Here is a 25244-nt window from a genome sequence, read left to right on the forward strand (position 1 = left end):
GATTATTTTAGTAGGGATCCATCTCCTTCCTTCATGTGTTTTGTGTTTGAAGCTAGATATGAGGGATATACACTGAGTCTTCTCTCAGTGTAGAATATGAAAGAGAAGGTAATTAGAATTAATAGAAGATAAAAAGATTAAACAATAATAGAAAATGAGAACGTTATAGAAGGCATACGGATTTTATAAAAAGGGAAAAATTAATCTGCTGCACATCATTGACCCTGTTACAATAAGCCTTTGTTTCTTTTTCATTTTACTTCTCCTCTTTTGTAATATCCTAAATGGGAAGAGGAATGAGTTATCTTACAAATTTAGATTTTGCAAACTTGTGCACTGATGAGAGTACTATTAAAATGCATTGTTAAGAAAAATTTTCAGGGCACAAATGTGTCATTTCCTTTCTTCATGAACCAGATGCTGAAATACTATGTGATAAAGATTTTAGGACTCAATTGTAAAGAGAGGGAAGTGGATAAATCAGTGCTGCTGTCTTTAGGACAAACGGTAAAAGAAGTTTACTTTAATGTTTTTCCAAAATTGCTTCCATTGGTTATATGGGTCTACTCTGTCTCTGTGTCTCTGTCTCTGTGTGTTTTGTGTTTGTGTGATGGTAAGATCTATATATACATATATGTTTATATATATAATCAATAACTTTTGGTAGCATTTTTTATCTATCACCAATAATCTGGTCTGGTTGTTTCAATGATTTAAAAAAATAGAGATTTCTGCTAGGTTTTCTGTGAGTGAAAAATGTATGTGTGTGCATAAATATATATGAAGCATGCTAAGTACTTCATAGGTTAAACTAGCAAGAAATTTTTGACATATAATCATCCATATTTTAAAAAAATTATTGACCTTATTCAAGATATGATTGAGGCTCTTTTAATTAGTCTCATTTTCTTACTTATCATACAATACCTATTATTACCTGTATTTGCTTATATAACAAATACTGGTTAGATATTTACTATAGGCACTTTGCTGAACTAGACATAGAGAAAGGATCAAAAAAGTAGAACATAGTCTGTCTTCAAGAAGTTCATGAACTAAGGCAAATAAGCGTACTATAATCTGAACACCTTAAGTATTTGTAAGGGTGCTATAGATAACCACTGTGGGAATGTAGGAGAGGCCAACATTACTTGGGGGGAAGGATTTGAGAAAGTCTTCATGAAGATATTTAAATCTAGGTTCATTTTGAGGAATGGATGAGATTTACACAGCATAAAATGGGGGTTAGCATTCTCATTGGCCATGTAAGAATAGTGATAGAAAAGTCACAGAACTGAGATTGTGTATTGTGCAGTATTTAGGAGCTAATATTCTGCAAGTACAGTACCTATATTTAAATCCATCCTCCCTACTTCCTAGTTGTAGAACATTAACTAGTTACTTAAACATTCTGGGTCTTAGTTTCCTAAGCTTGTAAAATGGAGAAAATACTGCTATATACCTCATGGAGAGTCTGTGAGGGTAAAAAGAAGAAAAGTCCATATATTTAAAAAAAAAAAAAGGTACTTAAAAATCATTATTTACTGATGGTACCTGTGTACCAGTCAATGTATGAAAATTATTTTAAGGTTTCATAATAATTCTTAAACCGATATTATAATCTTATTTTACATATATAAAGGAAGTTGCAATCAAATCAATTAAAGTATTTGATAAAGGTCACAGAGCTAGGAAATGGCACAGCGAGGATTCAGACCTAGACTTCCAGTTCAAGGATGAATTCACTACCAAGGATGAGCATCAGTGGCATCAGGATATTTCCATTCTCACCTTAATCCCTTTTATGGATATATTCCTTAGGTATAAAGCTGTTGGTTTTACAAATACATTAATTCTATTCCCATTCATATATATTTTTGACTGTTTGTACAAAATCAGAGTTTTTGTTTTTAAATAATAAGAAAGGTAACAGAGTTCTTATTTACCCCAAATCTTAAAGGTGAAATTAAGGGTTTGTTGGTAAATCTGATTTGGAACAGTCTTAGAAGAAAGAATGTACCTTAAATATATATTATATGTAAAGACTTTATTCGTATCTATATTAAGGAAATTCCACTGGGGCTTGACAAGCAATTGATATGAATAAACAAAAACATAAGAAGACAAATAAATATATAATAAGAAATAATAATTGCATGAACTATCTCTTCCACACTAATACTAAATAAGATAAAAGCCACTTTGAGATATCATTTAGTTCCTATCAAAATCTAAATGATTCTAAAATAAATATTATTACTGAATAATGGTAAATTCGGCTTAAAATGGCCAAGACTACGTAAACAGGATAGATACATTTGATGCATTACTATTTGGCCCATCAGTTTATAGTTGAAAAAAAAATAATTTGAAGTATGCAAATATTGATAAGCTTTTAAGGGAAATACATAAGACCAGCTGGAATTGTATCCCCATGGTATCAACCGTGTAATGTGGATATGTATGTACAAGATTCAAATTTCATCTGAAAAATGAGGGTATTTTTTTCTTATATAAAGTGATGGGACGAAAGAATTTTTTTTTTTATTGGAGTATAGGTACAGCTGACATACAACATTACATTGGTTTCAGGTGTAAAATATGATGATTCCACATTTATATACATTACAAAATCATCAGCATGATAAGTCTAGTTACCATCTGTCACCATACAAATTATTTCAGTATTGACTGTGTTCACTGTGCTGAACGTCACATCTCTAGTGACTTACTTATTTGACACTGGAAGTTTATACCTCTGAATCCCCTTTGCCCAGTTTGCCCACCCCCCAATTCCCTTTGCCTCTGGCAACCACTGGCTTGTTCTCTGTAGTGATGAGTCTGTTTGTCTTTTGTTCTGCTTGTTTATTTGTTTTGTGAACTTAACGATATTTGTCTTTCTCTGTCTGACGTATTTCACTTAGCATAATATCCTTTAGGTCCATCACGTACTGCCACCAATGGTAATATTTCATTTTTTATGGCTGAGTAATATATAGAGATCTTATGAAGTACATCTTTATCCATTTACCTATTGATAGACACTTAGGTTGCTTCCATATCTCTGCTATTGTACATAACATTACAGTGAGCAAAGTGGTGCGTATATTTTTCCAAATTAGTGTTTTTATTTTCTTCAGATAAATACCCGGAAGTGGAAATGCTGGCATATATCATATTTCTTTTCTTAATTTTTTGAGGAACCTCCATACTGCTTTCCACAGGGCTTGCAACACTTTACACTCCCACGAAGTGTTCCTTTTACTCCACATCCTTGCCAACACTTGTTCTTTCTTTTCTTACCTTTTTAATAACTAGTCATCCCAAAGTATGAAGTGATATCTCACTGTGGTTTTAATTTGCATTTTCCTAATAATTAGTGATGTTGAGATTGTTTTCATGTGGGTGTTGCTGATCTGAATGACTTCTGTGGGAAAATGTTTATTCAGCTCCCCTGCCCCCTGCTTTTTTAAATCCAGCTGGTTTTTGTTTGTGCGGGCGGGGTTTTTGTTGTTGTTTTGTTGTGTTGTGTGTTTTGGGGGGTTTTTTGGTGTTGAGTTGTGTGAGTTCTTTATATACTTTGAATATCAATGCCTTATTGGATAATATGATTTGCAAATATCTTCCCCCATCTGACCCAACTTATCTTTCATATTGTTACAATATTTTTATAATCAAAACAGGAAACACTGAAGGGTATATTTCCAAACAGGTTAACACTGCAACGCTTTCATTATGGTTTTCCTGTTGTAGCTTCTGTAAACTTTTCACCCACTTCGTAAAAGGCTGATATTGCAGAAATGTGTTTCACTTCTCATGAGAACATGCTTTTAATAGATTATACAACTCAAAAGATTTCACAACCCTTTTCCCGTGCATTGACACTTCGTAGGAATTGTAACTAAATGTGAGGTTACTTTTTCTCTTTGGAAATGACATTTACAGACACATTTGAATTGTTTGAATTGTTCACTGGGTGCTGACAAAACTTCGCATGTGTGTGTTCTCTAACGTGACTAAAAATTACAATAATAATAATCATTGTAAAGAACTGAAGTAATCTGGTAAGTCTAATAAAGGACTTTGAGGTAAAGTGAGAATACTTGGGGTGAAATTTTTTGTTTCAATTTAGTTATGCACAATTCAAAGAAAAACATTTTTTTGAGAAAAACGTTTTATTTCATGATGTATAACAAAGGACTTTTGAAAATTTCACATGAGAGAAATATATACTTTTCTTGAGGCATAAACTTCAATATGAAAAATAGTCATAATTGCTTTTCATTTATTTATGTGATTTCTTTTTTTTAAGATTTTATTTATTTGACAGAGAGAGAGAGATCACAAGTAGGCAGAGAGGCAGGCAGAGGGGTAGGAGGAAGCAGGCTTCCCGCTGAGCAGAGAGCCCGATGCGGGGCTCGATCCCAGGACCCTGAGATCATGACCTGAGCTGAAGGTAGATGCTTAACCCACTGAGCCACCCAGGCACCCCTATTTATGTAATTTTTATGATGCATTTGTGTATATGATAAACACCTGGTAAGTGCCAGGAACTTTCTGCTTATTGAACCAAAGAGAGAAAAGCTCCAGAATCCTGGATCTAACTGGGGTGAAAAGGGACAGATAACAGACAAGATAAATAAGGAAAGAGTATTTCATGTTACTTGGTGATAAATATGGAGGGAATAAATCCAACAAGGAATGAGAAGAGGAAGTGAAAGAGATAGGTTATCATTTTAAATCTGCTACTCGAGAAAGGTCTGAAACGGTGAGGTTTAGGCGGGACCTGAGTGAGATGGGAATGTGTTCATGAGTTTTGACCAGAGGAGTGACATGACCAGTAAGAGAACTATTAAAATAGTCCAGGTGAGCAAGATCATGCGGCTCAAGCAAAGATGGTTATAGCAGAGGTGATGAGAAGCAGTCAGTTTCTCCAGAGGATTTGAAAACAAACCAACAAGATGATGACAGAAGAATGAGAGAAGGTGTGGGGGAAAGGAAGACCCCTAGGTTGGGGCCAAACTAGACATCCAAGTAGTGAAGTTATTAGGAGTTGCATATACAGGCAGGAGAGGTCTGGGCAGGAGATAAAGATGGGATGGTTTGGGAGAGGAGGAATTAGCAGGGGAAAGTAAAACTCCCCTGAAGGAACTATCTTAGTGCAATCTCCAGTCCCATCTCAGCAGAAAATCATGAACAGGACCACATTTCTGGTATACATTCAATGCCTTTCATCTTTATCCTTTTACTACTTCTGGGCCTTCTGAGTCATCTTCTGTCTCTACCGTACAACAAAACAGCTCAAATTCCATGTGGCAGGTTATGTATGTTTTTGTACATATTGAACTTCTTGTTTCCTTTCTATGACCCTGACTTGTTTTTCTATCATGATCTCAAAGGTTCTTTCTTGCCTTTAGTACTAGTTCTTCTTCCTCTACTTGCCCATCAAGTTTATGTCCTCGTATTTCTTTTTTTTTTTTTTTAAATACTTTCTATTCTGATTTTTTTGTCCTACTCTTTGTTTTTTGGGGTTTTTTTTTGTTTTTTTTTTTTTTAAGATTTTATGTATTTATTTGACAGAGAGAAATCACAAGTAGATGGAGAGGCAGGCAGAGAGAGAGAGAGAAGCAGGCTCCCTGCTGAGCAGAGAGCCCGATGCGGGACTCGATTCCAGGACCCTGAGATCATGACCTGAGCCGAAGGCAGCGGCTTAACTCACTGAGCCACCCAGGCGCCCCATGTCCTAGTCTTTGTTAAAGTGCTATATTTTTGAGCTGATTCATCAGTTCTTTTATTTCTTCCTCTTTCCCAATGCCCATGGGTTCTCCCCTTAACTGCCAACCTTATGCTACTGACCAAGATGCGGGGTAGATAAAAAATGAGCTGAAATCCAAAAATCGAGGTGTAGAGAGGGAGGAAAGGCTTCCGGGAAGTCAGGAGCTGTTTTGCAGTCAGCTATGGGTCCTTGTGGGGTGAGAGTAATCTAGAATAAAGCTCTGACTTCAGGTTTGGCTGCTGATGCATTGCCTCTCTGTCTTACCAATATATGGCCTTATGTTTGTCTGACCGCATCCTGTATGCCCAAATACACAACAGATAGAAGGTACTAATAAATAATTATAATAACAATCAGTTAATATGAATGGATGATACACCAACATCACAAATTCTAGAAAAAGAAAAGTTAGGTCAGTGTGGAAAATACGCCATTATAACTAGTGATATTATTTAAAAAGTCTGATTGTGCAACTTGAGATCTGAGCTGGAAACACTGGCTTGGTCAGTACGAAGTTAACACCCTGAGCCATAGAAGTAGATGAGAGTCTTGGAAAGAGGACGGCATCTAAGAACAAAAGAAAATAATAACAGAAAATAGCAGCAGTCTTAGGACGCACCATCTGTGATTAACCTGAACAGCTTTTTAAAAACATTTTTAAAAAATATCATGGAGGACAAGGGGTTTTAGAGAGGAGAAGGGAGTTGGGGTAAATTGGAGGGGGAGGTGAATCATGAGAGACTGTGGACTCTGAAAAACAATCTGAGGGGTTTGAAGTGGCGGGGGGGTGTGGGAGGTTGGGGTACCAGGTGGTGGGTATTAGAGAGGGCACGGATTGCATGGAGCACTGGGTGTAGTGCAAAAATAATGAATACTGTTTTTCTGAAAATAAATAAATTAATTTAATTTAAAAAAAAAGAAAGAAATTAAAAATAGAACTTCCCTATGACCCTGCAATTGCACTCCTGGGTATTTACCCCAAAGATACAGATGTCGTGAAAAGAAGGGCCATCTGTACCCCAATGTTTATAGCAGCAATGGCCACGGTCGCCAAACTGTGGAGAGAACCAAGATGCCCTTCAATGGACAAATGGATAAGGAAGATGTGGTCCATATACACTATGGAGTATTATGCCTCCATCAGAAAGGATGAATACTCAACTTTTGTAGCAACATGGACGGGACTGGAAGAGATTATGCTGAGTGAAATAAGTCTAGGAGAGAGTCAGTTATCATATGGTTTCACTTATTTGTGGAGCATAACAAATAGCATGGAAGACATGGGGAGTTAGAGAGGAGAAGGGAGTTGAGGGAAAATTGGAAGGGGAGGTGAATCATGAGAGACTATGGACTCTGAAAAACAATCTGAGGGGTTTGAAGTGGCAGGAGGGTGGGAGGTCGGGGTACCAGATGGTGGGTATTATAGCGGGCACGGATTGCATGGAGCACTGGCTGTGGTGCAAAAATAATGAATACTGTTATGCTGAAAATAAATAAAAAATAAATTAAAAAAATAAATAAAAGACTGAGCCACCAAAAAAAAAAAAAACCCCAAAAACAACAACAACAAAAAAAACACATTTTTATGGAAAAGCATATATCAGTGTTTCTTACAGTTGATGCTTCATCAGCCTCTATAATCACTGCCCGGAAAACAAACAAGACTTCCCCTGATGTACCAGAGTAGCCAGATTGGAATGTTTTTCACTCATCATTCCACTCAACAGATTTTAGTGTTCATCTCCCTTCCAGCCCTCTGTACCTCTTGGGTTTTATATAGTGCAGATATGGTCAGTTGGGCTAGTCCATTTGTAGACATCTATTAGAGGGTTTTTTTTTTTCCAAAGTTTTTTGTTGTTGTTGTTGTTTTAACGATTTTATTTATTTATTTGACAGAGAGAGAGAGAGATCACAAGTAGGCAGAGAGGCAGGCAGGGAGAGAGGAGGAAGCAGGCTCCCTGCTGAGCCGACAGCCCGATGCGGGGCTGGATCCCAGGACCCTGAGACCACGACCTGAACCGAAGGCAGAGGCTTAACCCACTGAGCCATCCAGGTACCCCTCTTTTTCATTTTTAATAAATCTACCCAAAGAAACTGTAGTTTGAAATCCAATAACTTGCACCATGTTTATCATCTGCATAAGGCCATAGAAGACAGATCAATGCTTAGAGGCCTAAAACAAAAACAAAACTGAGCCTCGTCTCTAGTTCAGGTTGAAAGGGAAATAAATAAAATATTTAATGAACAGTGTATATTTTATCACTAGTAATATAGACCAGGTCACTACTGCCAAAGCAAAGGATAATTTTTTTACGTAATTTGTATAGGTTATTTCCTCAATGTATTTTGGGTAGGTTGTGAAAGCCAGGTAAGTTCATGCAATCAGAAAAAGAAAAGAAGAGATTGATGAATAGAATGCCCCCAGCTGCATGCTTGTCTGACCTCGTCTGCTGGGCCTTCTGCCCCAAGTTGCTGCTTCTGTGATACTGATCCACTCTAGTCCCCATGCTGTCCATGTCCTCCTGCCCTTTAATAGAGTTTTCCATCCCTTGGGTAGTCTTCTCATCCTAATTCCTGCTCACTCTTCAAAACTTTGATAAAGGTATTATCTGTTCTGTGTTCCAGCCTTGACCACCTGCTCGCTCAAAGAATTAATCACTCACTTTTGGACTATGTCTGTGCTGTGTGTGTATGTGTGTATTTGTGTGTGTGTTTGTGTTTGTGTGTGTACACACATACATACATACATACAATAGTAGTGAGATCACTGTCAGGTGATTTTTTTTTTAAAGATTTTATTTATATATTTGTCAGAGAGAGAGAGAGCACAAGCAGGGGGAGCAGCAGGCAGAGGGAGAGGCAGAGTCCCCACTGAGCAAGGAGCCTGATGTAGGACTTGATCCCAGGACCCTGGGATCATGACCTGGGCTGAAGGCAGATGTTTCACCGACTGAGCCACCCAGGTGTCCACTGTCAGATGATTATAAGGATTTTATTCCTCCCTATTAATGCATAAGATCATTGGGGGTTGTGAATATTCTATGCACCTTGATCTTGGCCTCCTGGTGACTTGCTCTGTACTTGATATAATGACACATAATAAGAATTTGTTGGAAGGGTCTGCAGGAAGGGATAGGTATTTCTATCTTAAAGTCATTGATTGGAAATATCCTAATACCATCAGTTTTTTATTTGTTTTCATGGTAAGGCATCTAGCATTCTAGAGCCAACTTAAAAAAAAAAAAAAGTAGAATTCTTTCTTTCTCCCAAGAAAACTCCTTTAACTCTGTGGCTTATAGGAAACAAACTGAGGGTTGCTGGAGAGGAGACGGATGAGGGGATGGGGTAACTGGCTGATGGACATTAGGGAGGACACGTGATGGAAAGTGATGGAACGAGCGTGGAACGACTGATAGCTCTCTACCTCTGACCTCTGAACTGACCTCTGCCTCTGAAACCAGCACATTAGTTAATTGAATTTAAAGAAAAAAATTACAAATTTAGTTGAAAGAACATGTGAAGCTTCTAAACAAGAATATGGATAAACATAACATTCATCCTGCTTTCTTGAGGCCAAGATTAGATCCGTAGATTATCATTCTGAATTTGCCACTTTCTTTCCTCCTTAAAATAACGAAATGTAAGTTTTCTCTAAGGAGCATCCCTATAGACTCTAACAGTTGTCAAATATGTATACATAAACACACAGGCAGTGATTCGAGAGATCTTCAAAGACAACTTGAGGAACCTGTATTGTTGCTGAAATTCATGAAGATCTTTTTTTCATGAAAACAACTATGAAAAGCGTGCTAACAATCAGATTGCTCAAGGCAAGTATGACAGAGAGAGAGAGATAAAGCTCCCAACTGTCCATCCATATCCGGGATTTATGTTGAAGAGTGGTTCTCAAGGAGAAATAGGTATTTGGAAACGTGTGGGGATAAAGTTTTCGGGTTTTATTTATTTATTTATATATTTGTCAGGGAACTGTAACATAAGTAACAGAAGGACGAGGAAACATTATTGACACTTAGAGGGTGGCAACCACAATAAAGATAGTCCTTCACAAAAAAGAGTTGTCCGAACCACAATGCTACTGATGCTCCTCTGAGAACTACAATGGGAGGTGGCCATCGCTAGCTGCTGAATGGACCTGGCAAAGTGAAAATGGAGGCTAGTGAGGAAAAAGCTAGAGTGAGTGGCAGTGTCTCAACAGCATGACATAGTCACCCAGCCCTAAGATTTGGTTCAGCTCAAGGAATCTACCAGAAAAGTAAGAATATAGAATAGAAAGAAGGAGGAGGGGGGGGAAGGGAGGAGGGAGAGAAAGGGAGGGGAGAAGGAAGGAAGGAGGAAGGAAGGATGGATAGATCTGAATCACGGACACCACTCATTTGCCGGGAAGTTCTTTATCAGAAAAAAACACATCATTTTGGTCACATGGATGTCCAAACATCCATCTTGTTTAAAAAACAAAAACAAAACTTATATATGACTAATATCTTACCAAAAAATATCTAGTCCCTTCATTCAGTAAATATGTATTAAGTATATTCTATATTATAACCTGTAATAAAGAATATTATAGGTTGCTTTAGGGTCTGCTAATTGAATGTCAAATGAAAACAGACATGGGCCATCCTCTTAATGTCACTCAAGGTCTAGAGAAATTTATCATATTCAAAAGGTTTCATCTTTTTTACGAAAATATTCCCATCTAGAAGACTGAGTAACATATGAGATCTTTCCTTTGCATTTAAGTGAGACTGGAGTTACACTATCACACAAAAGCCATGGTCCTGCCCAAGGAGAAAGGGCCAGTGAGCAGCCTAAAAGGAAAAGACTGCTGGTTAATAGCAGGTGTATATAAATGTATACTTTATGAGCCCATTTTTAAACATTTTTATTTAAATTCTAGTTAGTTAACATACAGTGCAATATTAGATTCTGGAGTAGAATTCAGGGGTCCATCACTTACATACAACACCCAGTGCTCAACACCAGTGCCCTCCTTAATCCCCATCACCCACTTAGCCCATCCCCAACCCAACTCCCTCCATCAACCCTTAGTCTGTTCTCTATCATTAAGAGTCTCTTAAGGTTCTCCCCTCTGTCCCCTTCCCCCAACATAGGTGTGAGCCCATTCTTTATAAACTGAGTTAAAAGATAAACAGCTTTGCTTCATAGTCCCAATTGCTTTGAACTATAGTTTTAAAATGAATTCAGCTAAGCTTTCTTGTCACTTCAGTTTTTAAAATTATTTGTTTGTTTTGCTTGGCAAGTAAAGCTATCATCCAAATCAAATAATAGAATAAATTTAAAAGGGGGAAATAGCAGGAGAGTCTGCATCTGAATTATCCAATTTGGTTTCCTATAATGATCAATTTTCCCAGATGTTTCTTTCTTTCACTTTGTCTCTGCGTAAGAAAAGAGGATCTAAGTCCCTTCCCTTATGTCTCCTTTCTCCACAGTAGCCAAATCATTTAAAGATAGTCTTTGGCCTGGGGTGCCTGGGTGGCTCAGTGGGTTTATAGAAATTTCAGCCAGTCCACAGAATGATGTATATACAAAGATTGTCATTGCAAACCGCAAAATAAAGAATCGCCTTTGTAATATTTAAAAACATATATATATATATTGAGAGTTTAGTCACATCCTTACTCGTCAATACCTCTCTCCAAAGCAGGATGAATGTTTGCATTTGAACGATTGGCCTCCATTTCCTGGACAGGATGTGAGTCTGGTGTCCCAGAGCTGCCTGTGCACTCAGTTAAAACCTCAGCTGTACTAAATCCCTAACTCAGCATTAGAGAAAATAAGAAATGATCAGAAGATGTTGACTTTATGCTAAATTTATCAATCAAGTGAACTGAACTGTTTCCAAGAAAAAATCATACAATTTTTTCCATTGAAAAATAAAATGTGGTATTTTGACTGGTGGCAGTCTGCATCATTAAGAAAATTTAATGGGGGAAGGTGCACCTGGGTGGCTCAGTCAGTTAAGCCTCTGCCTTTGGCACAGGTCATGATCCCAGGGACCTGAGATGGAGCCCCAAGCCCGACTCCGTGCCCAGTGAGGAGTCTGCTTCTCCCCTTTCTCCGCCCTTCCCCATTTTTGTGCTCTGGCTCATTCTGCTCTCTCTCTCATATAAATAAATAAATAATCTTAAAAAAAAAATAGAGAGAGAGAGAGAAAACTTGTTAGAATTGCATTCTTGACGCCCCCAACCTTAAATATCAGAAATTCTGGGGTGAGCCCCATCAGTCAGGCCTCTCAAAGGATTCTGATGCATCTTAAAGAGATACAGGCATAGATGATGTCATAGAATAAAACTGTGCTTAAAAAGCTACAAAGACTTCTCTGTGATGCTACCATTGTATGAGGGAAGTCCTGAAAGTAAACAACACAAAGAAGAAGGGAACAGGGAAATGAAGTTTTGCAGTGGTTTTAATCCAGTGGCTAGACTTTATCTTTCTCACACGATAAACAGATGCCTTGGCAAAAGAAAAACTGGCTCATGAAGCTCTGATAAAAGATCACAGGAAATATTTGCTTCAAATTTTGCATAACTGTTTGTTTTATCCAAAACCTTTGATGAAAGATCACAGGAAATATTTGCTCCAAATTTTGCCCAACTATTTGTTCTCAGGGAAATTCTTTTTCATTTCAGCTCAACAGTTGTTTTCTGGCACTTGGGAAAAGGTTGTGTTTTTTGTTTGTTTGTTTGTTTTTGTTTTTGTTTTTAGATAAGGAAGAAATGTTATCTCTCACTCTCAAAAAACACACAGATGTAAATACAGATCTGTAAATACAGATGTGCAGTTGTCCATAGAAAGATACATGAGTAGATTTCATGCAGGTCTTTCAGTGTGAAAATTAAAACTTATGGGTAGATACGATATATTGCTAGATATGGCAGATAGGTAAATTTAATTAATTGTACTTGTTCCCTTGCTAAAACTGAATTTGTTTTGTTTTTTAAGATGTTATTTATTTCTTTGAGAGAGAGAGAGACAGCGAGAGACAGTGAGAGGGGGGAGGGGCGTAGGGAGAAGCCGAGTTCCCGCTGAGCAGGGTGCCCCATGAGGGACTCTATCCCAGGACTCTGGGATCATGATCTGAGCCAATGGCAGATGCTCAACTGACTGAGCCACCCAGGCATCCCTAAAATTGAATTTTAATTTTAAATTGCCACTTGAGACATTATGCCAAAGGCCTTAGACCCTTCGTGTGTAACTAAAGTGTTTTTCCACGTGTCTGACAGAAGTATGGAACTGTGGAATAGCTCTGTGGATCAGCAGGATGACACTGATAACCGCTCAGAATCTGTGAAGTTTGATGCCCACTCCATGACAGCCCTGCTCCCTCTGTGTAAGTATGAGAGGGGGTGCCTGTGGAGCGTGTCCTTATGGTCAGTGACACAATGTAAAATTACAGTCGTGGGACTTACCTTACCTGTGTATGAATGTTAAGACTTAGTGGACGAGTAGGTCTTCTTCTCTTTTGAGACAGAATAGAAAATCAGCTTAGGTTGGACGGAGGAAGCTTTGTTATAGGTTAAATTGGTCCACAGTGTTGAGTGATTCCTCTGACCTCTCAGCCACTAGACGAGGTCCTGGAAATAACTATACCCCTGACACCATTAATTAATATTTGAAAATCATGGGTGGTATGTACTTGAATTAGTCTCCTAGAGCTGCTGTCACATATCACCAGAAATTGGGTGGCTTCCAACAACACTTGTTCCCTCACAGCTCTGAAGGCCAGAAATCTGAAGTCAAAGTGTCAGCAAGCCTGTGCTCCCTTTCAAGGCTCTTGCTGGCCTCTCCCCAGCTCTAGTTGCTCCTGCCAATTCGTATTTTTCCTTGGCTTGTAACTGCATCACTCCTGTCTCTGCTTCCGTCTTCATAGGGTCTTCTTCCTGTGCTTCTGTGTGCTCTACTCTATTCTTGTAAGGACGCCATCGTGGGACAAGGGCCCACATGAATCCAGTATGATCTCATTTTCACTTGATTATACCTGCAGAGACCCCCTGTTTCCAAGTAAGGTCACATTCACAGGCAGTTGGTGTTAAGACATCAACACTATCTTTTCAGCAGTGCTGAAACAGAGGTTTGCACGATCACAAGAGCTCAAAAGAATCAGTATTCGGTTATGTGTAGACAGGTTCTATTAAGGCTACAAGACAGAGTTCAATTCTGCCAAGCTTTAAAGGCTGAATAGATTCCACCGAAAGAGTAGGGTGGGTGAAGAAGGACCCATAGAAATTTCAGTTGGAGGAAGCAGCATACGTGAGGGACAAGAAGGACGCATTCCTACACAGACAAAGCTGAAATACAGTCCATAACCCCAAGGAATGATAGGTTTTATGCACTACGCAATCCATGGGTGGGAGAATGTGGCATGATGAGACAAAAGGGATCAAGAGCCTAGTAAAATCTGTGTGAGGCAGAGATGTTGAGAGATTGAGGAGGGAGCCCAGAAGCACTGGGGACAGAGAAAAAGCAGCAGGAACTTTGAAGAGCTTCTTAAAAGGCAGAATGCAGAGGATTTGATTACAAATTAAAGATAAGGGAGATCACCCATGAGTCTCAGGCACATTCAGCCTGGCAAAGGGTAGCCCATCTTGCTTGCTTTGTGGGTGGTTCTTTTTATTTTTTTAGTTCTTTCTCTTTTTTTTTTGGTCTTATCTTTACTGAATTTTCTCTCCTTTCCCTTTCAATGCCTCATAGAACATTAGTGAATAATATCTAGACTTTTATTTTTAATGTGGGAACTTAAAACCTGAAAACAAAATCCTTTTTATTATGCAATGAAAGCAATGGCCATAGGAAAGTCATTTTTAATGGATGTTTTATTCACCTAATCAGAGAAAATGTCTTCTTCCTCTACGAAGATTCCCCTCCACATTGAGTTAACTTTTCCACAGTTAGTATCCCATTATGTGAATCACTATTCCAAGTAAGTGGATAATATGAAAATATTAATATTTTCTGAAATACCCAGAGGATGGGTTTCATTGATCCATTCTGAAGCTTAGTAAAAATGTGAATAGTTTTCTCTCATTTTTTAATGCATTCAAATCATAAGAGGTATCCAAATACAGAATTATTGAGATGAAATTAGAAAAGAAGATTTGCATAATTATCATTGAAAACAGATGTCTCTTTTATCTGATTTAGACTCTGAAAAAAAAAATCATCATTATAGAGTTACTTGAGGAATGTGGTTTTTACTCAGAATATATTCCCACATGAAACAGAATAAAATTTATGTTTGAATATATTGGTATCAATATTAAAAAGTATCAGAAAAATTAAAATTTGTCAACTAATGAATACTAAATTCTAAAATTTGTCAACTAAAATTTGTCAACTAACAAATGCCCTCAAATGAGACAAGTACAAGTTGTAGAAGACAATAACTTTGTCGTGGATGTTTAGTTAATGGAAAGTAAATCAGATGTTCATAATCATCCCTGTATTGGCTTTTCTTGTGATTGTTCCTTTTGCTTCCTACTGAATAAACGGGGACAAATTTTTTGTTCCCCTTTTATTCCAATAGGCTTGGTCATAATGATAGAATTGGATATTACCAAAATGTTAATTAAGTAAGAAAAGTAAGTTTTCTAACAGCAGGTTGGGCTTTCATTTTTTCAGATCCTAAAAATGGCCCTACCCTTCAAGAGAAACTGAAGTCCCTCAAAGCTGCACTGATTGCCCTTTATCTTCTTGTGTTTGTAGTGCTCGCACCCATCGTCGGAATAATGGCAGGTACAATATTCTAGAGTTTTGAAACTCAGCAACTCATCCTGTGAATTCGTTGTTGTAGAAACAAAAAGAAGCATTCGGTCTTTTGTACAGGGGAGGTTCACTAGGAAAACATCCTTATCGTAAAGTGTTACTCAAACTCATAAATTAAAAAAAAAAATAGGTTCTTTAGAGTTAATAGGTTAAAAAAAATAGAATAGAGAATAGAAGATTGAGATACAAATACAGCTGTGTAGAGGTGCGATGGAATGGATTAGACAGTTCCAAAAAATATGTTATCCCCTGGAGTCCTATGTACTTCTTGTGGTGGATGATGAATTTTATGATAAGTATTCCAGCCGCCAATGTGAAGATATGAGCAGGACCACTTACACGCACAATGCCTAAAACAAAGCAAGACAGCAACAAGAAAACAAGCCAGTTGTTTGGAAAAAAAAAAAAGAAGAAGCTCTTCTGCTCCTGGCCTGAGAGGAGAAAGATTCCTGCAAGTCCTCACGGAGAGGAGATCTTGCACAATAATGACCTTTATTTCAAGAATATCTTAGGCTAGTATTTAACGTTTCTAAAAATAGCCTGATGGCATCCCCTCAATCTAAAAAAACTAGAACACTTTAAAGGCACTACATCTTTGGCAAGTCTAACCTGAGGTAGGGATGAATTTGAGGGTTTCCACAGCGGTGGGTGGCTTGCAGTCAGATCTGTAAATAATATTTTGTCTTTTTGATGGATTTGATTGGGGTTTGAATTTATGTGCCTTGTGGCTCTCCTGTTTCTGACGGGCAAAATGTCTGGACGTAGGCTCTCCCAGGCAGGGAGTAGGATACATTTTTATGTGCATACGAGTCAGCCTAACCCTAAACACGAGGCCAAACCTCCTCTGTGATAAGGCAACCTAAAGGAATATTCGAAGACAGAGCCAGAATTTGCTAAGAAATGATAATAAAACCACAACATCTCTGACAGTAGTGTCCCTTTTGGGTATTTGCTGTGTCCAGACACTGGCCTTATAAATATTCCACAGATTATCTTAAGATTCCTTTACAATTACCCTCGAGCAGGCATATACGCATTCTCATTATCCACGAAAAGATACTAAGACTGCTCAGTGGTAGAGCTGCAGTTGCCACCATGAGTCTTGATTCCTTAAAGTCTATGGTCTGCTCTCTCCCGATGTAATTGAATTTTTAGAAAAAAATGGGATTGGCCAATTAAACCCACACACACACACAGCAAAACAATTTCCGTAATTTTAGCCAAAAAAATGTTTCCACAGGTAAAAATTAATTCCTGTTTTGGCCATTAAAAATAAAAATTTAGAAATAAATAAATTAAATTAAAAATAAGTTAAAAAATAAATAAAAACAAAAACCAACCACAACAAATGAAACTGACCAACCAAGCAAACCAACCACAACCATCTGTGGAAAAGGACCTATTGTTACACAGCTGACTTCCTGATGAATTGAGATCATCTATATGCTGCTTATGTATATGCTTATGTTGATTTGAAATGCTCAGTTGAAAGACACTTCATTGCTTGGGATCATTAGGTATAAGCTAGTAAGAATCTAGGTACGTTCCATCGCTTTTATAGAAACCGTGGCCTACAGAGTGAATGCCAGGGAGTTCGAACGTCTATCTAATAGTCATGGGCAGAAGGGAGGGAGACAAACCATAAGTGACTCTTAATCTCACGAAACAAACTGTGGGTTGCTGGGGGGAGGGGGGTTGGGAGAAGGGGGGGTAGGGTTATGGACATTGGGGAGGGTATGTGCTTTTGGGTAAATTGGAAGGGGAGATGAACCATGAGAGACTATGGACTCTGAAAAACAATCTGAGGGGTTTGAAGTGGCGGGGGGGTGGGAGGTTGGGGTACCAGGTGGTGGGTATTATAGAGGGCACAGCTTGCATGGAGCACTGGGAGTGGTGAAAAAATAATGAATACTGTTTTTCTGAAAATAAATAAATTGGAAAAAAAGAGAGGAAAAAAAAATAGTCATAGGCAGAATGGGCCAGTGAAGTCTGGAAAGAGTTTAGGGTTTGAAGCAAGTTCAAAATTTGGGGGCTATTAGAAAATACTACCAAGTTTCCACATTCATTGTTGGTTTGAAATGACTGATCCAAAGTAGTTTTGTTAGAAAAAAGAATGAAAGAATGAGAGAATGAAAGAAAGAGAAAGAAAGAATTTGGTTCCCTAAAACTATAGCAGCCACCTACTAAGACTGACAAGAAGCTAAAAATGTTCAAATCTTATACGTTCACATTAGCACTCAAATTCACCACAACTTGGAATAGATCTCACTGTTTCTGCCACACTTGAATAAACTATTGACAATCCGTTTTCAACTTTAATGAAGTTACGGATCAGAATATTTTCCAAAACCAAAACAAAATAAATGCAATACATATCTCTATTTGATATAAAAATTATAAATAAAGACAAACTGTATCTCTAAAAGATAGAAATTACTCTGTTTTGGCAAATATGAATTGATAGATGAAATAAAATTTTGTGCACAAAGACTCTATTTAAAGTTCAAGTGTCTTATACGATGGAAGATCCTTCTTAATGATGAAGGCTGCTTTATATGCCATCATTTCTTAATGAGACTCCTAGATCCCTATCGTACTACAACAGAACGTCTCTGGCAATAAAATACAATCTAAGATTAATGCATATGTAATTGTTGCTGAAATACTGAAGATTCTTTAGCTCAAAATAATACAAATTTTTAGCAGGAGAAGATATTAGCAACATGAAGGAGTAAATGTAGATCTGTGAAATCAAATACCACTCTCTCCCTGGGGGTTTGCGCAAGCCATAAAAGTTTGTCTCCTTCAGATGTGAAATAGAAAAGTCACAAAATGCCATCTTAATGAAAGAAATGAACATTTGAAGGTCTGAAGTCTTTCATTCTTTATCTAGATTTATGATACAGTGTTAACCAGTTTTTTTGAAAAGTTAGGATTAGTTTTTATATAGGATTTGGGAAAACAAGCAGTGTTGTGTTTGTAAATCTGTAAGCAAAAATATAGTCTTTTTGTCAACTTTATGCTGAAGTCCATGTCAGATAGAAACCTTTGGTCAATGTGATATTTTGTCATTTCAAGTCTTCCCTTTCCATACTATGAAAAAGATTTGCTTTATCCATGTGACATAGAAATCATTTCCAAGGAAAGAAAAATTACATGGTTTGAGCAATTATTAGATCACTATGCTTAGTAAAATAATGTGCAGAAACTACGGTGGTCATCTCAATGCCCAACCTCCCCCTAGATTTTTTTTTTATTAAACAGTATTAGTTTCCCATCAGTATTTTCAAATATTGTGCATACAGACACATAAGTCACAGAATTTGAATCTAAAATATTAGTAACAAAAAAGCTAAAAGCTATCAAATGCTTATCATATGCCAGTAAACAGTATAAACACTTTACATATATTCGCTCATTTAATTATTTGAACACTGACTGTTAGTATCTATGATATAGTAAATAGAAGCACTGACAGAATAATTTGCCTGAGATCACAGATTAAAAAGGAAAGAACAAGAGTTGCTAAACCAGGCAGTTCCACTTTAGAACCTGGATTTTTTAACTGCTACTTAGAAAAGGCAATAATCATCATGAAAGGAACATTTTTAAGGGACATCTTTGAAATAGTTTTGTAAAAATTGTTAGTTTGGGTTCCTATTAGAGTCAAAATCCATTCCCAGTTTTACATCCCCAGAATTCCTCAAGCAGTGCTCTATACGTGGTAGGTGCTTAATAAATAAATCATAGAATTAAGTGCCTGAATGAGGCTATAAGTCCAGAACTTTCTCCCCACACTTAATAAATGTGATGAGATCCAACTAAAACTTGTTTTTGTCTACTTCCATAATAAATTAAGAAGTGTAAAACACTACACACGCTGGATTATATAAAAATGTTGTCAAACATTTTACTCCAATAAATTAATTTTAAAGAATCTCACTAGGAAAACATGATATAATTTGGCTTTTTAAAATTAGGATTTAATTGCATATATCATTTTGTACTTGTTCCTAATATAATAATAGCTGTAATAGCAGTCATCATCAACCAGCTTCTTTAAGTAAAGATGGTGAAGACTGTAACCTATCTAAGATATCTTTCATGGATAAAGCACTTTAGTTTGAACATAATTGTCCTAAGGGTCAGGTGTGTGCTATGGGATTTGTATGCCTTACCTCATGAATCCTCAAAACCACTGTTGGAAACAGTTACTACTTTTCCATCTTTGAAGAATTTAAGAAGCGAACTTTCCCAGAGTACCCTAGCTAGTAATTGAGGAATGGAGTTAGGCAGCTGGTCTGGTGCAGTCACTCTGGAAAACAGCACGGAGGTTCTTCAAAAAGTTGAAAATAGAGCCACCCTACGACCCAGCAATCATGCTATTGGGTATTTATCCTAAAGATACAAAGGTAATGATCCAAAGGGGCACGTGCACCCCAGTGTTTATAGCAGTAATGTCCACAATAGCCAAACTATGGAAAGAGCCTAAATGCCCATCAACAGATGAATGGATAAAAAAGATGTTATTTTATATATATAATGGAATACTATGCAGCCATCAACCCCTCCCCCAAATCTTGCCATTTACAATGATGTGGATGGAACTAGAGGGCATTATGCTAAGCAAAATAAGTCAATCAGAGAAAGACAATTATCACATGATCTCACTGATATGAGGAATTTGAGAAATAAGACAGAGGATCATAGGGGAAGGGAGGGAAAAATGAAACAAGACGAAACCAGAGATGGAGATAAACCATAAGATGCTCTTAATCTTAGGAAACAAACTGAGGGCTGCTGGAGGAGAAGATGGGTGGGATGCGGTGGCGGGGGGATGGGCATTGTGGAGGGTGTGTGTTGTGGTGAGTGCTGGGTGCTGTGTAGGATGATGAATCACAGACCTGTACCCCTGAAACAAAAAATACATTATGCAGTAATAAAAAAAAATAGCATCAGGCAGTTTATTCCTGAGTAAATACCAGCCTCTCATTTATATAACAGGTAATCTTGAGCTTGGGGTGGAACTAATTATCTTTTATGTGTTATTTCACTTAATTCTTAAAAATCCATAAGGCTGATACTATTGCCATATCATTTTTATTAAGAAAACCGATGTATCAGGTATAGCTGTTTATGTAGATATATTTTTAAAGCATATATAGTTACTCTTTTTATTGCTCAGTAATGGTGAATGTGAAAAATCTTATGCATTCAAAATAAATGAATAAAAAACTAATATATATGTAGATAAAACAGTAATATAGATAGAAATAGAGGGAAATAGGAAAAACAATCTTATCCCTGATTAGTGGTAAAATGGTACTGAACATTTTTTTGTTGTTTGTAATTATGTATTATTTTTTTTTCCAATTTATTTATTTTCAGAAAAACAGTATTCATTATTTTTTCACCACACCCAGTGCTCCATGCAAGCCGTGCCCTCTATAATACCCACCACCTGGTACCCCAACCTCCCCCCACCACCACTTTAAACCCCTCAGATTGTTTTTCAGAGTCCATAGTCTCTCATGGTTCATCTCCCCTTCCAATTTACCCAAAAGCACATACCCTCCCCAATGTCCATAACCCTACCCACCTTCTCCCAACCCCCCTCCCCCCAGCAACCCACAGTTTGTTTCGTGAGATTAAGAGTCACTTATGGTTTGTCTCCCTATTTTTATCTGCAGAGCTTATGCTTTTCATGATTCGAAACTCCAGACATACCGCTCTAGATCTTTTCTGAAGGATATTTACCTTGTTTAGAGAACATGTGCCCATTTGAACGTACATATTGGCAACTCTGTATATCCCCCAAATACAACTTAATAGATTTTTGTTTGTTTGTTTGTTTAGGAAATAATTACTTAAAAGATTTTTTTCTCAAAGCATTGGACATATTAGTAAAAATAGAGCAAATAAGTGTAGGAGTTTTGTTAAATTTAGTAGATCCATACAGATAATACAATGTAGTATTAAAATTAATTTTGTAATAGTAATATGCTAGTGAAAAAAAGAGACAGATTTGATAAAATTTGATAAACATACATTGAAATATTAGAATTTAACTCACAATGGTAAGATTATGAATAACTTATTTTTCTTTATTACCTATCTTTAAAAAGTTTTATGTTATGAATATGTATTTTCATAACAGAATAGGTAATATTCAATAGGTAAGGGGGAATCTTATAAAATAATATATATATATATATATTTTTAAAGATTTTATTTATTTATTTGACAGTGAGAGATCACAAGTAGGCAGAGAGGCAGGCAGAGAGAGAGAGGAGGAAGCAGGCTCCCTGCTGAGCAGAGAGCCCGATGCGGGGCTCGATCCCAGGACCCTGAGATCATGACCTGAGCCGAAGGCAGAGGCTTAACCCACTGAGCCACCCAGGCGCCCCTAAAATAATATTTTTTAAAGTGAAAAAATTATTTGCTCAATTTCTTGTCCCACCAATAATAAATAGTCCCACATAAACTGAAAATGACAATTCTCTGCCAGCTTAAGTGACTGGATGAGGAAGATGAGACAACAGTTTATTCGTAAGTGGATAACACTAATACTTCTATTTTTACTACGTATTGTTTCTGTCACATCATTTATCTTCATAACAGCTAACGTATTCAACATGCTTGCTTCAGATACTGTGTTAAGCATTATCTCATTTTATCCTAAGAGACCTGAGGAGTAGGATACAATGCACTTCATAATCTCACTGTCAAAGCCAAATGCAGTGGCCCAGAAGATGCGTATAAGCAGCAATTCAGAAAGAATGACTTGATCCTGGAATAAATTCTGATGTAAAGTAGGACAAGGAGGCTGGCTGTCTTCCTTTCAACAATATGTGTAGTGTGGTTCACGCATTGTATATTTAAAGTAAATACCCAGTTTAGGGTAGCATTCAAAATGTTAGAATGGAATGGAATGATACAGAATGGAGTGGTGTATGCATTAGAGGATACAGGCCATGACTCTGTTTATTTTTACTTAAATATACAGCACAGCTCCTGAAGAGGGAAATGCAGAATTGCACAGTTGGCTCAATGAATGCAAACGAAATATCTCAAAGTCTCACAGGAAAAGGAAATAACAGTGAAGATGAGATGAGATTTCGAGAAGCTGTTACGGAACAAATTAACAACATGGAGAACAGAATCCAATATATTTCAGATACAGAAGCCAATCTCATAGATTCAGAGCGTTTCCAAAATTTTAGTCTGGTGACTGATCAGAGATTTAATGAAGTTCTTCTCCAGCTGAGTACCTTGGTTTCCTCGGTTCAGAGACACGGGAACGTGATAGATGAAATCTCCAAGTCATTAATAAGTCTGAATACCACACTGCTTGATTTGCAGCTCAATATCGAAACACTGAACGGCAAAGTCCAAGACAGTACACTTAAACAGCAAGAGGTAAGAGCTTTTGTATTAGAACGTCACATGCTGGGATTGAATCCATCTAGATCCTATCTCCGTAGATATTTCAAGCAAACAAAATTTGCAAACCCCATTTCAACATCATCTGACTTACCCTGATTTCTCTGGCAATCTTACCAGAAGGTTGTACGTGAATTTACCTACTGTCTTCTCCAGGTTCTCAACAAAATGAGGGCTATTTTTACACTGGATATAGACTCTCTTAAGCTATTTTAATTCTATAAATCTTGTTATACTTGAGACTGTCTAAGCCAATTATAATTTTTAGATTATCTTAGACCTAAATTTCTTCATCATTAAAGAAATGGAAACCTCATTTACATGAACAGCATATACTCTACATTCGTAAGTAGTTTGTCATTCCCAAGAAGTAGACATAAGTTTTAATGTGTAAAGATAACTATAACTAAAGAGTTAAATTTTGAATAATACTTGCAACATTTAATTTTTATAATAGGGCCAAATATACAAGATAAGAGAGTAAGCCATGTTTAAACCAGCTTGTGAGCAAAACTTTCACTGTAAAGGGCCAGATGTGAAAGTTTAGTCTTTGGGGACTGTAAGGTCTCCCCTGTGACTATTCAGCTGTACCATCGTAGTACACAAGCAGCCAGAAACAGTATGTAGACACAGGAGGGGAGTTGGGATCCAGTTAATCTTTGTTTACAAAAACAGACTTCAGCCCATAGATCATAATTTTCTCACCTCTGTTATAGACTGTCCTGTGGCCCACCTACCAAATTGCTTTGTATTGATGAGAAAGAAACTAAAAAGCAAGCCCCTTATTTCAAAATTATGGGGTTTTTTGGTTTCTAAATAATTATAATTGTTCCATTCCATGAAAAATAAGCATATGACTAAAATTGAACTACTGCTCTGAGAAAGAAATCTTTGTATTATCAAATATCTAAGAGATAAGATTGTAATTAATGTGAAGCCTATAAAGTTTCCACCATTAGCTAAACAACGTTGGCTTCTTGGTAGAAGATTTTATTTGAATAGACCCATTTTTTATTAATGAAGTTGTTTTCTGTATAGAGACAGTATTAACAGTAGTGGTTTTTTAAAAACGGCTGTCACTTATCGAGGAACAGCAAACCTCTAAAGTCATAACATCAGATGAAAACCAACTAAATTATGGCCTAGGGAACAGACAGAACCGGTTACAAAAGGAATAGTTTACATCTTTCTTTATAAGTTACAATCACTCAGGACTTTTGAATTTCATGTGATCCTGGTTTTAAGATGTCAGAAGACAAGGGCATGGCCAACACCAGCCTTGATAGTCCATGTCACCTCTTCCAAAATCTGACTGTGTTTCTCACACTGTTAATAAGCATCTAAGTATATCAGTTACTGTTGAAATACCAAGGACATCCAGGCAGCTGGGTGGCTCAGTCAGTTGCGTGTCTGCCTTTGGCTCAGATCGTGATCCTGGGGTCCTGGGATTGAGCCCCACTTTGGGCTCCCTGCTCAGTGGGGAGCCTCCTCCCCCTCCTTCTGCCCGCTCCTTCCCCTGCTTGTGCTCATGCTCTCTCTCTCTCTCTCTCTCTTTCAAATAAATAAATTAAGTAAGTAAACAAAATTTCTAAAAAGTATCAAGGACTTAGGCTATGGAAGGGTAGAGAGAGTCACAAGGTAGTTAACTGTCTACAGGACAGAAGAATATGGGAGACATAAAATTTCAGTTATGAGAGTAATAACTGATTAAGCTGGAGGGAAAGAGGAGAGAAGAAGAAATATTACTTTATGTAAAAGCAGAAGAGCAGTGAAACAGGGGGAAGAGAAAGAAAATGGACCACATGGACAGACAAGATAGTATTTGCTATTGCTAATGCCCCAGATTTCAGTAGAGACTATAGGATATCTATGAACTCACATCAAGAGTTGAAACCAAATCAGAAACTGGAAGAGAGTAGAATTCTTGAATGTATTTTGAAGTGATAATTACTGGTAACAATCAAAATGTAGTGATCAGTGAACTCTTTGAGTTCAGATAGATAGATCACAGTTATGTTTTTGAGGGGGTCTTGGCATTAGAAATGAAGGTAGAATCTTACGACAAATCAATTTGTGCAACTGAAAAAAGAAACAAAGAAAGAAAAGAAATGAAGGTGGAGGGGATGGAGGGACTTCCAAAGCTGCCCCCTGCCCCCGCCTCACGCAGTGATCACTTGTAGAGATTTAGAAACTGGGTCAGGGCCAGTGTGTGTATATGGAT

The 25244-nt window shown here is 37.3% G+C and overlaps 1 protein-coding gene across 7 annotated transcripts in view; it reads left to right on the forward strand.

The window, feature by feature from the left end:
- The first annotated feature begins 357 nt into the window (after positions 1-357).
- MSR1 (macrophage scavenger receptor 1) overlaps positions 358-25244 on the forward strand; it is an 82498-nt gene continuing 57611 nt past the window's right edge. For 4 of the 7 annotated variants that reach the window (XM_044225516.1, XM_044225522.1, XM_044225521.1 and 1 more), the window contains exons 1-4: positions 358-507; positions 13042-13148; positions 15437-15550; positions 22587-22999. In XM_044225516.1, coding sequence (XP_044081451.1) covers positions 13046-13148; positions 15437-15550; positions 22587-22999 — 630 coding nt within the window. In that variant the 5' untranslated portion in view covers positions 358-507; positions 13042-13045. Of the gene's footprint in view, positions 508-7786; positions 7830-9485; positions 9607-13041; positions 13149-15436; positions 15551-22586; positions 23000-25244 lie in introns of those variants that run through there. The other 3 variants (XM_044225517.1, XM_044225519.1, XM_044225518.1) reach the window with 3 other exon arrangements.

The sequence above is a fragment of the Neovison vison genome, chromosome 11 (assembly GCF_020171115.1).
Source record: "Neovison vison isolate M4711 chromosome 11, ASM_NN_V1, whole genome shotgun sequence".
In the NCBI taxonomy this organism is placed as follows: Eukaryota; Metazoa; Chordata; class Mammalia; order Carnivora; family Mustelidae; genus Neogale; species Neogale vison.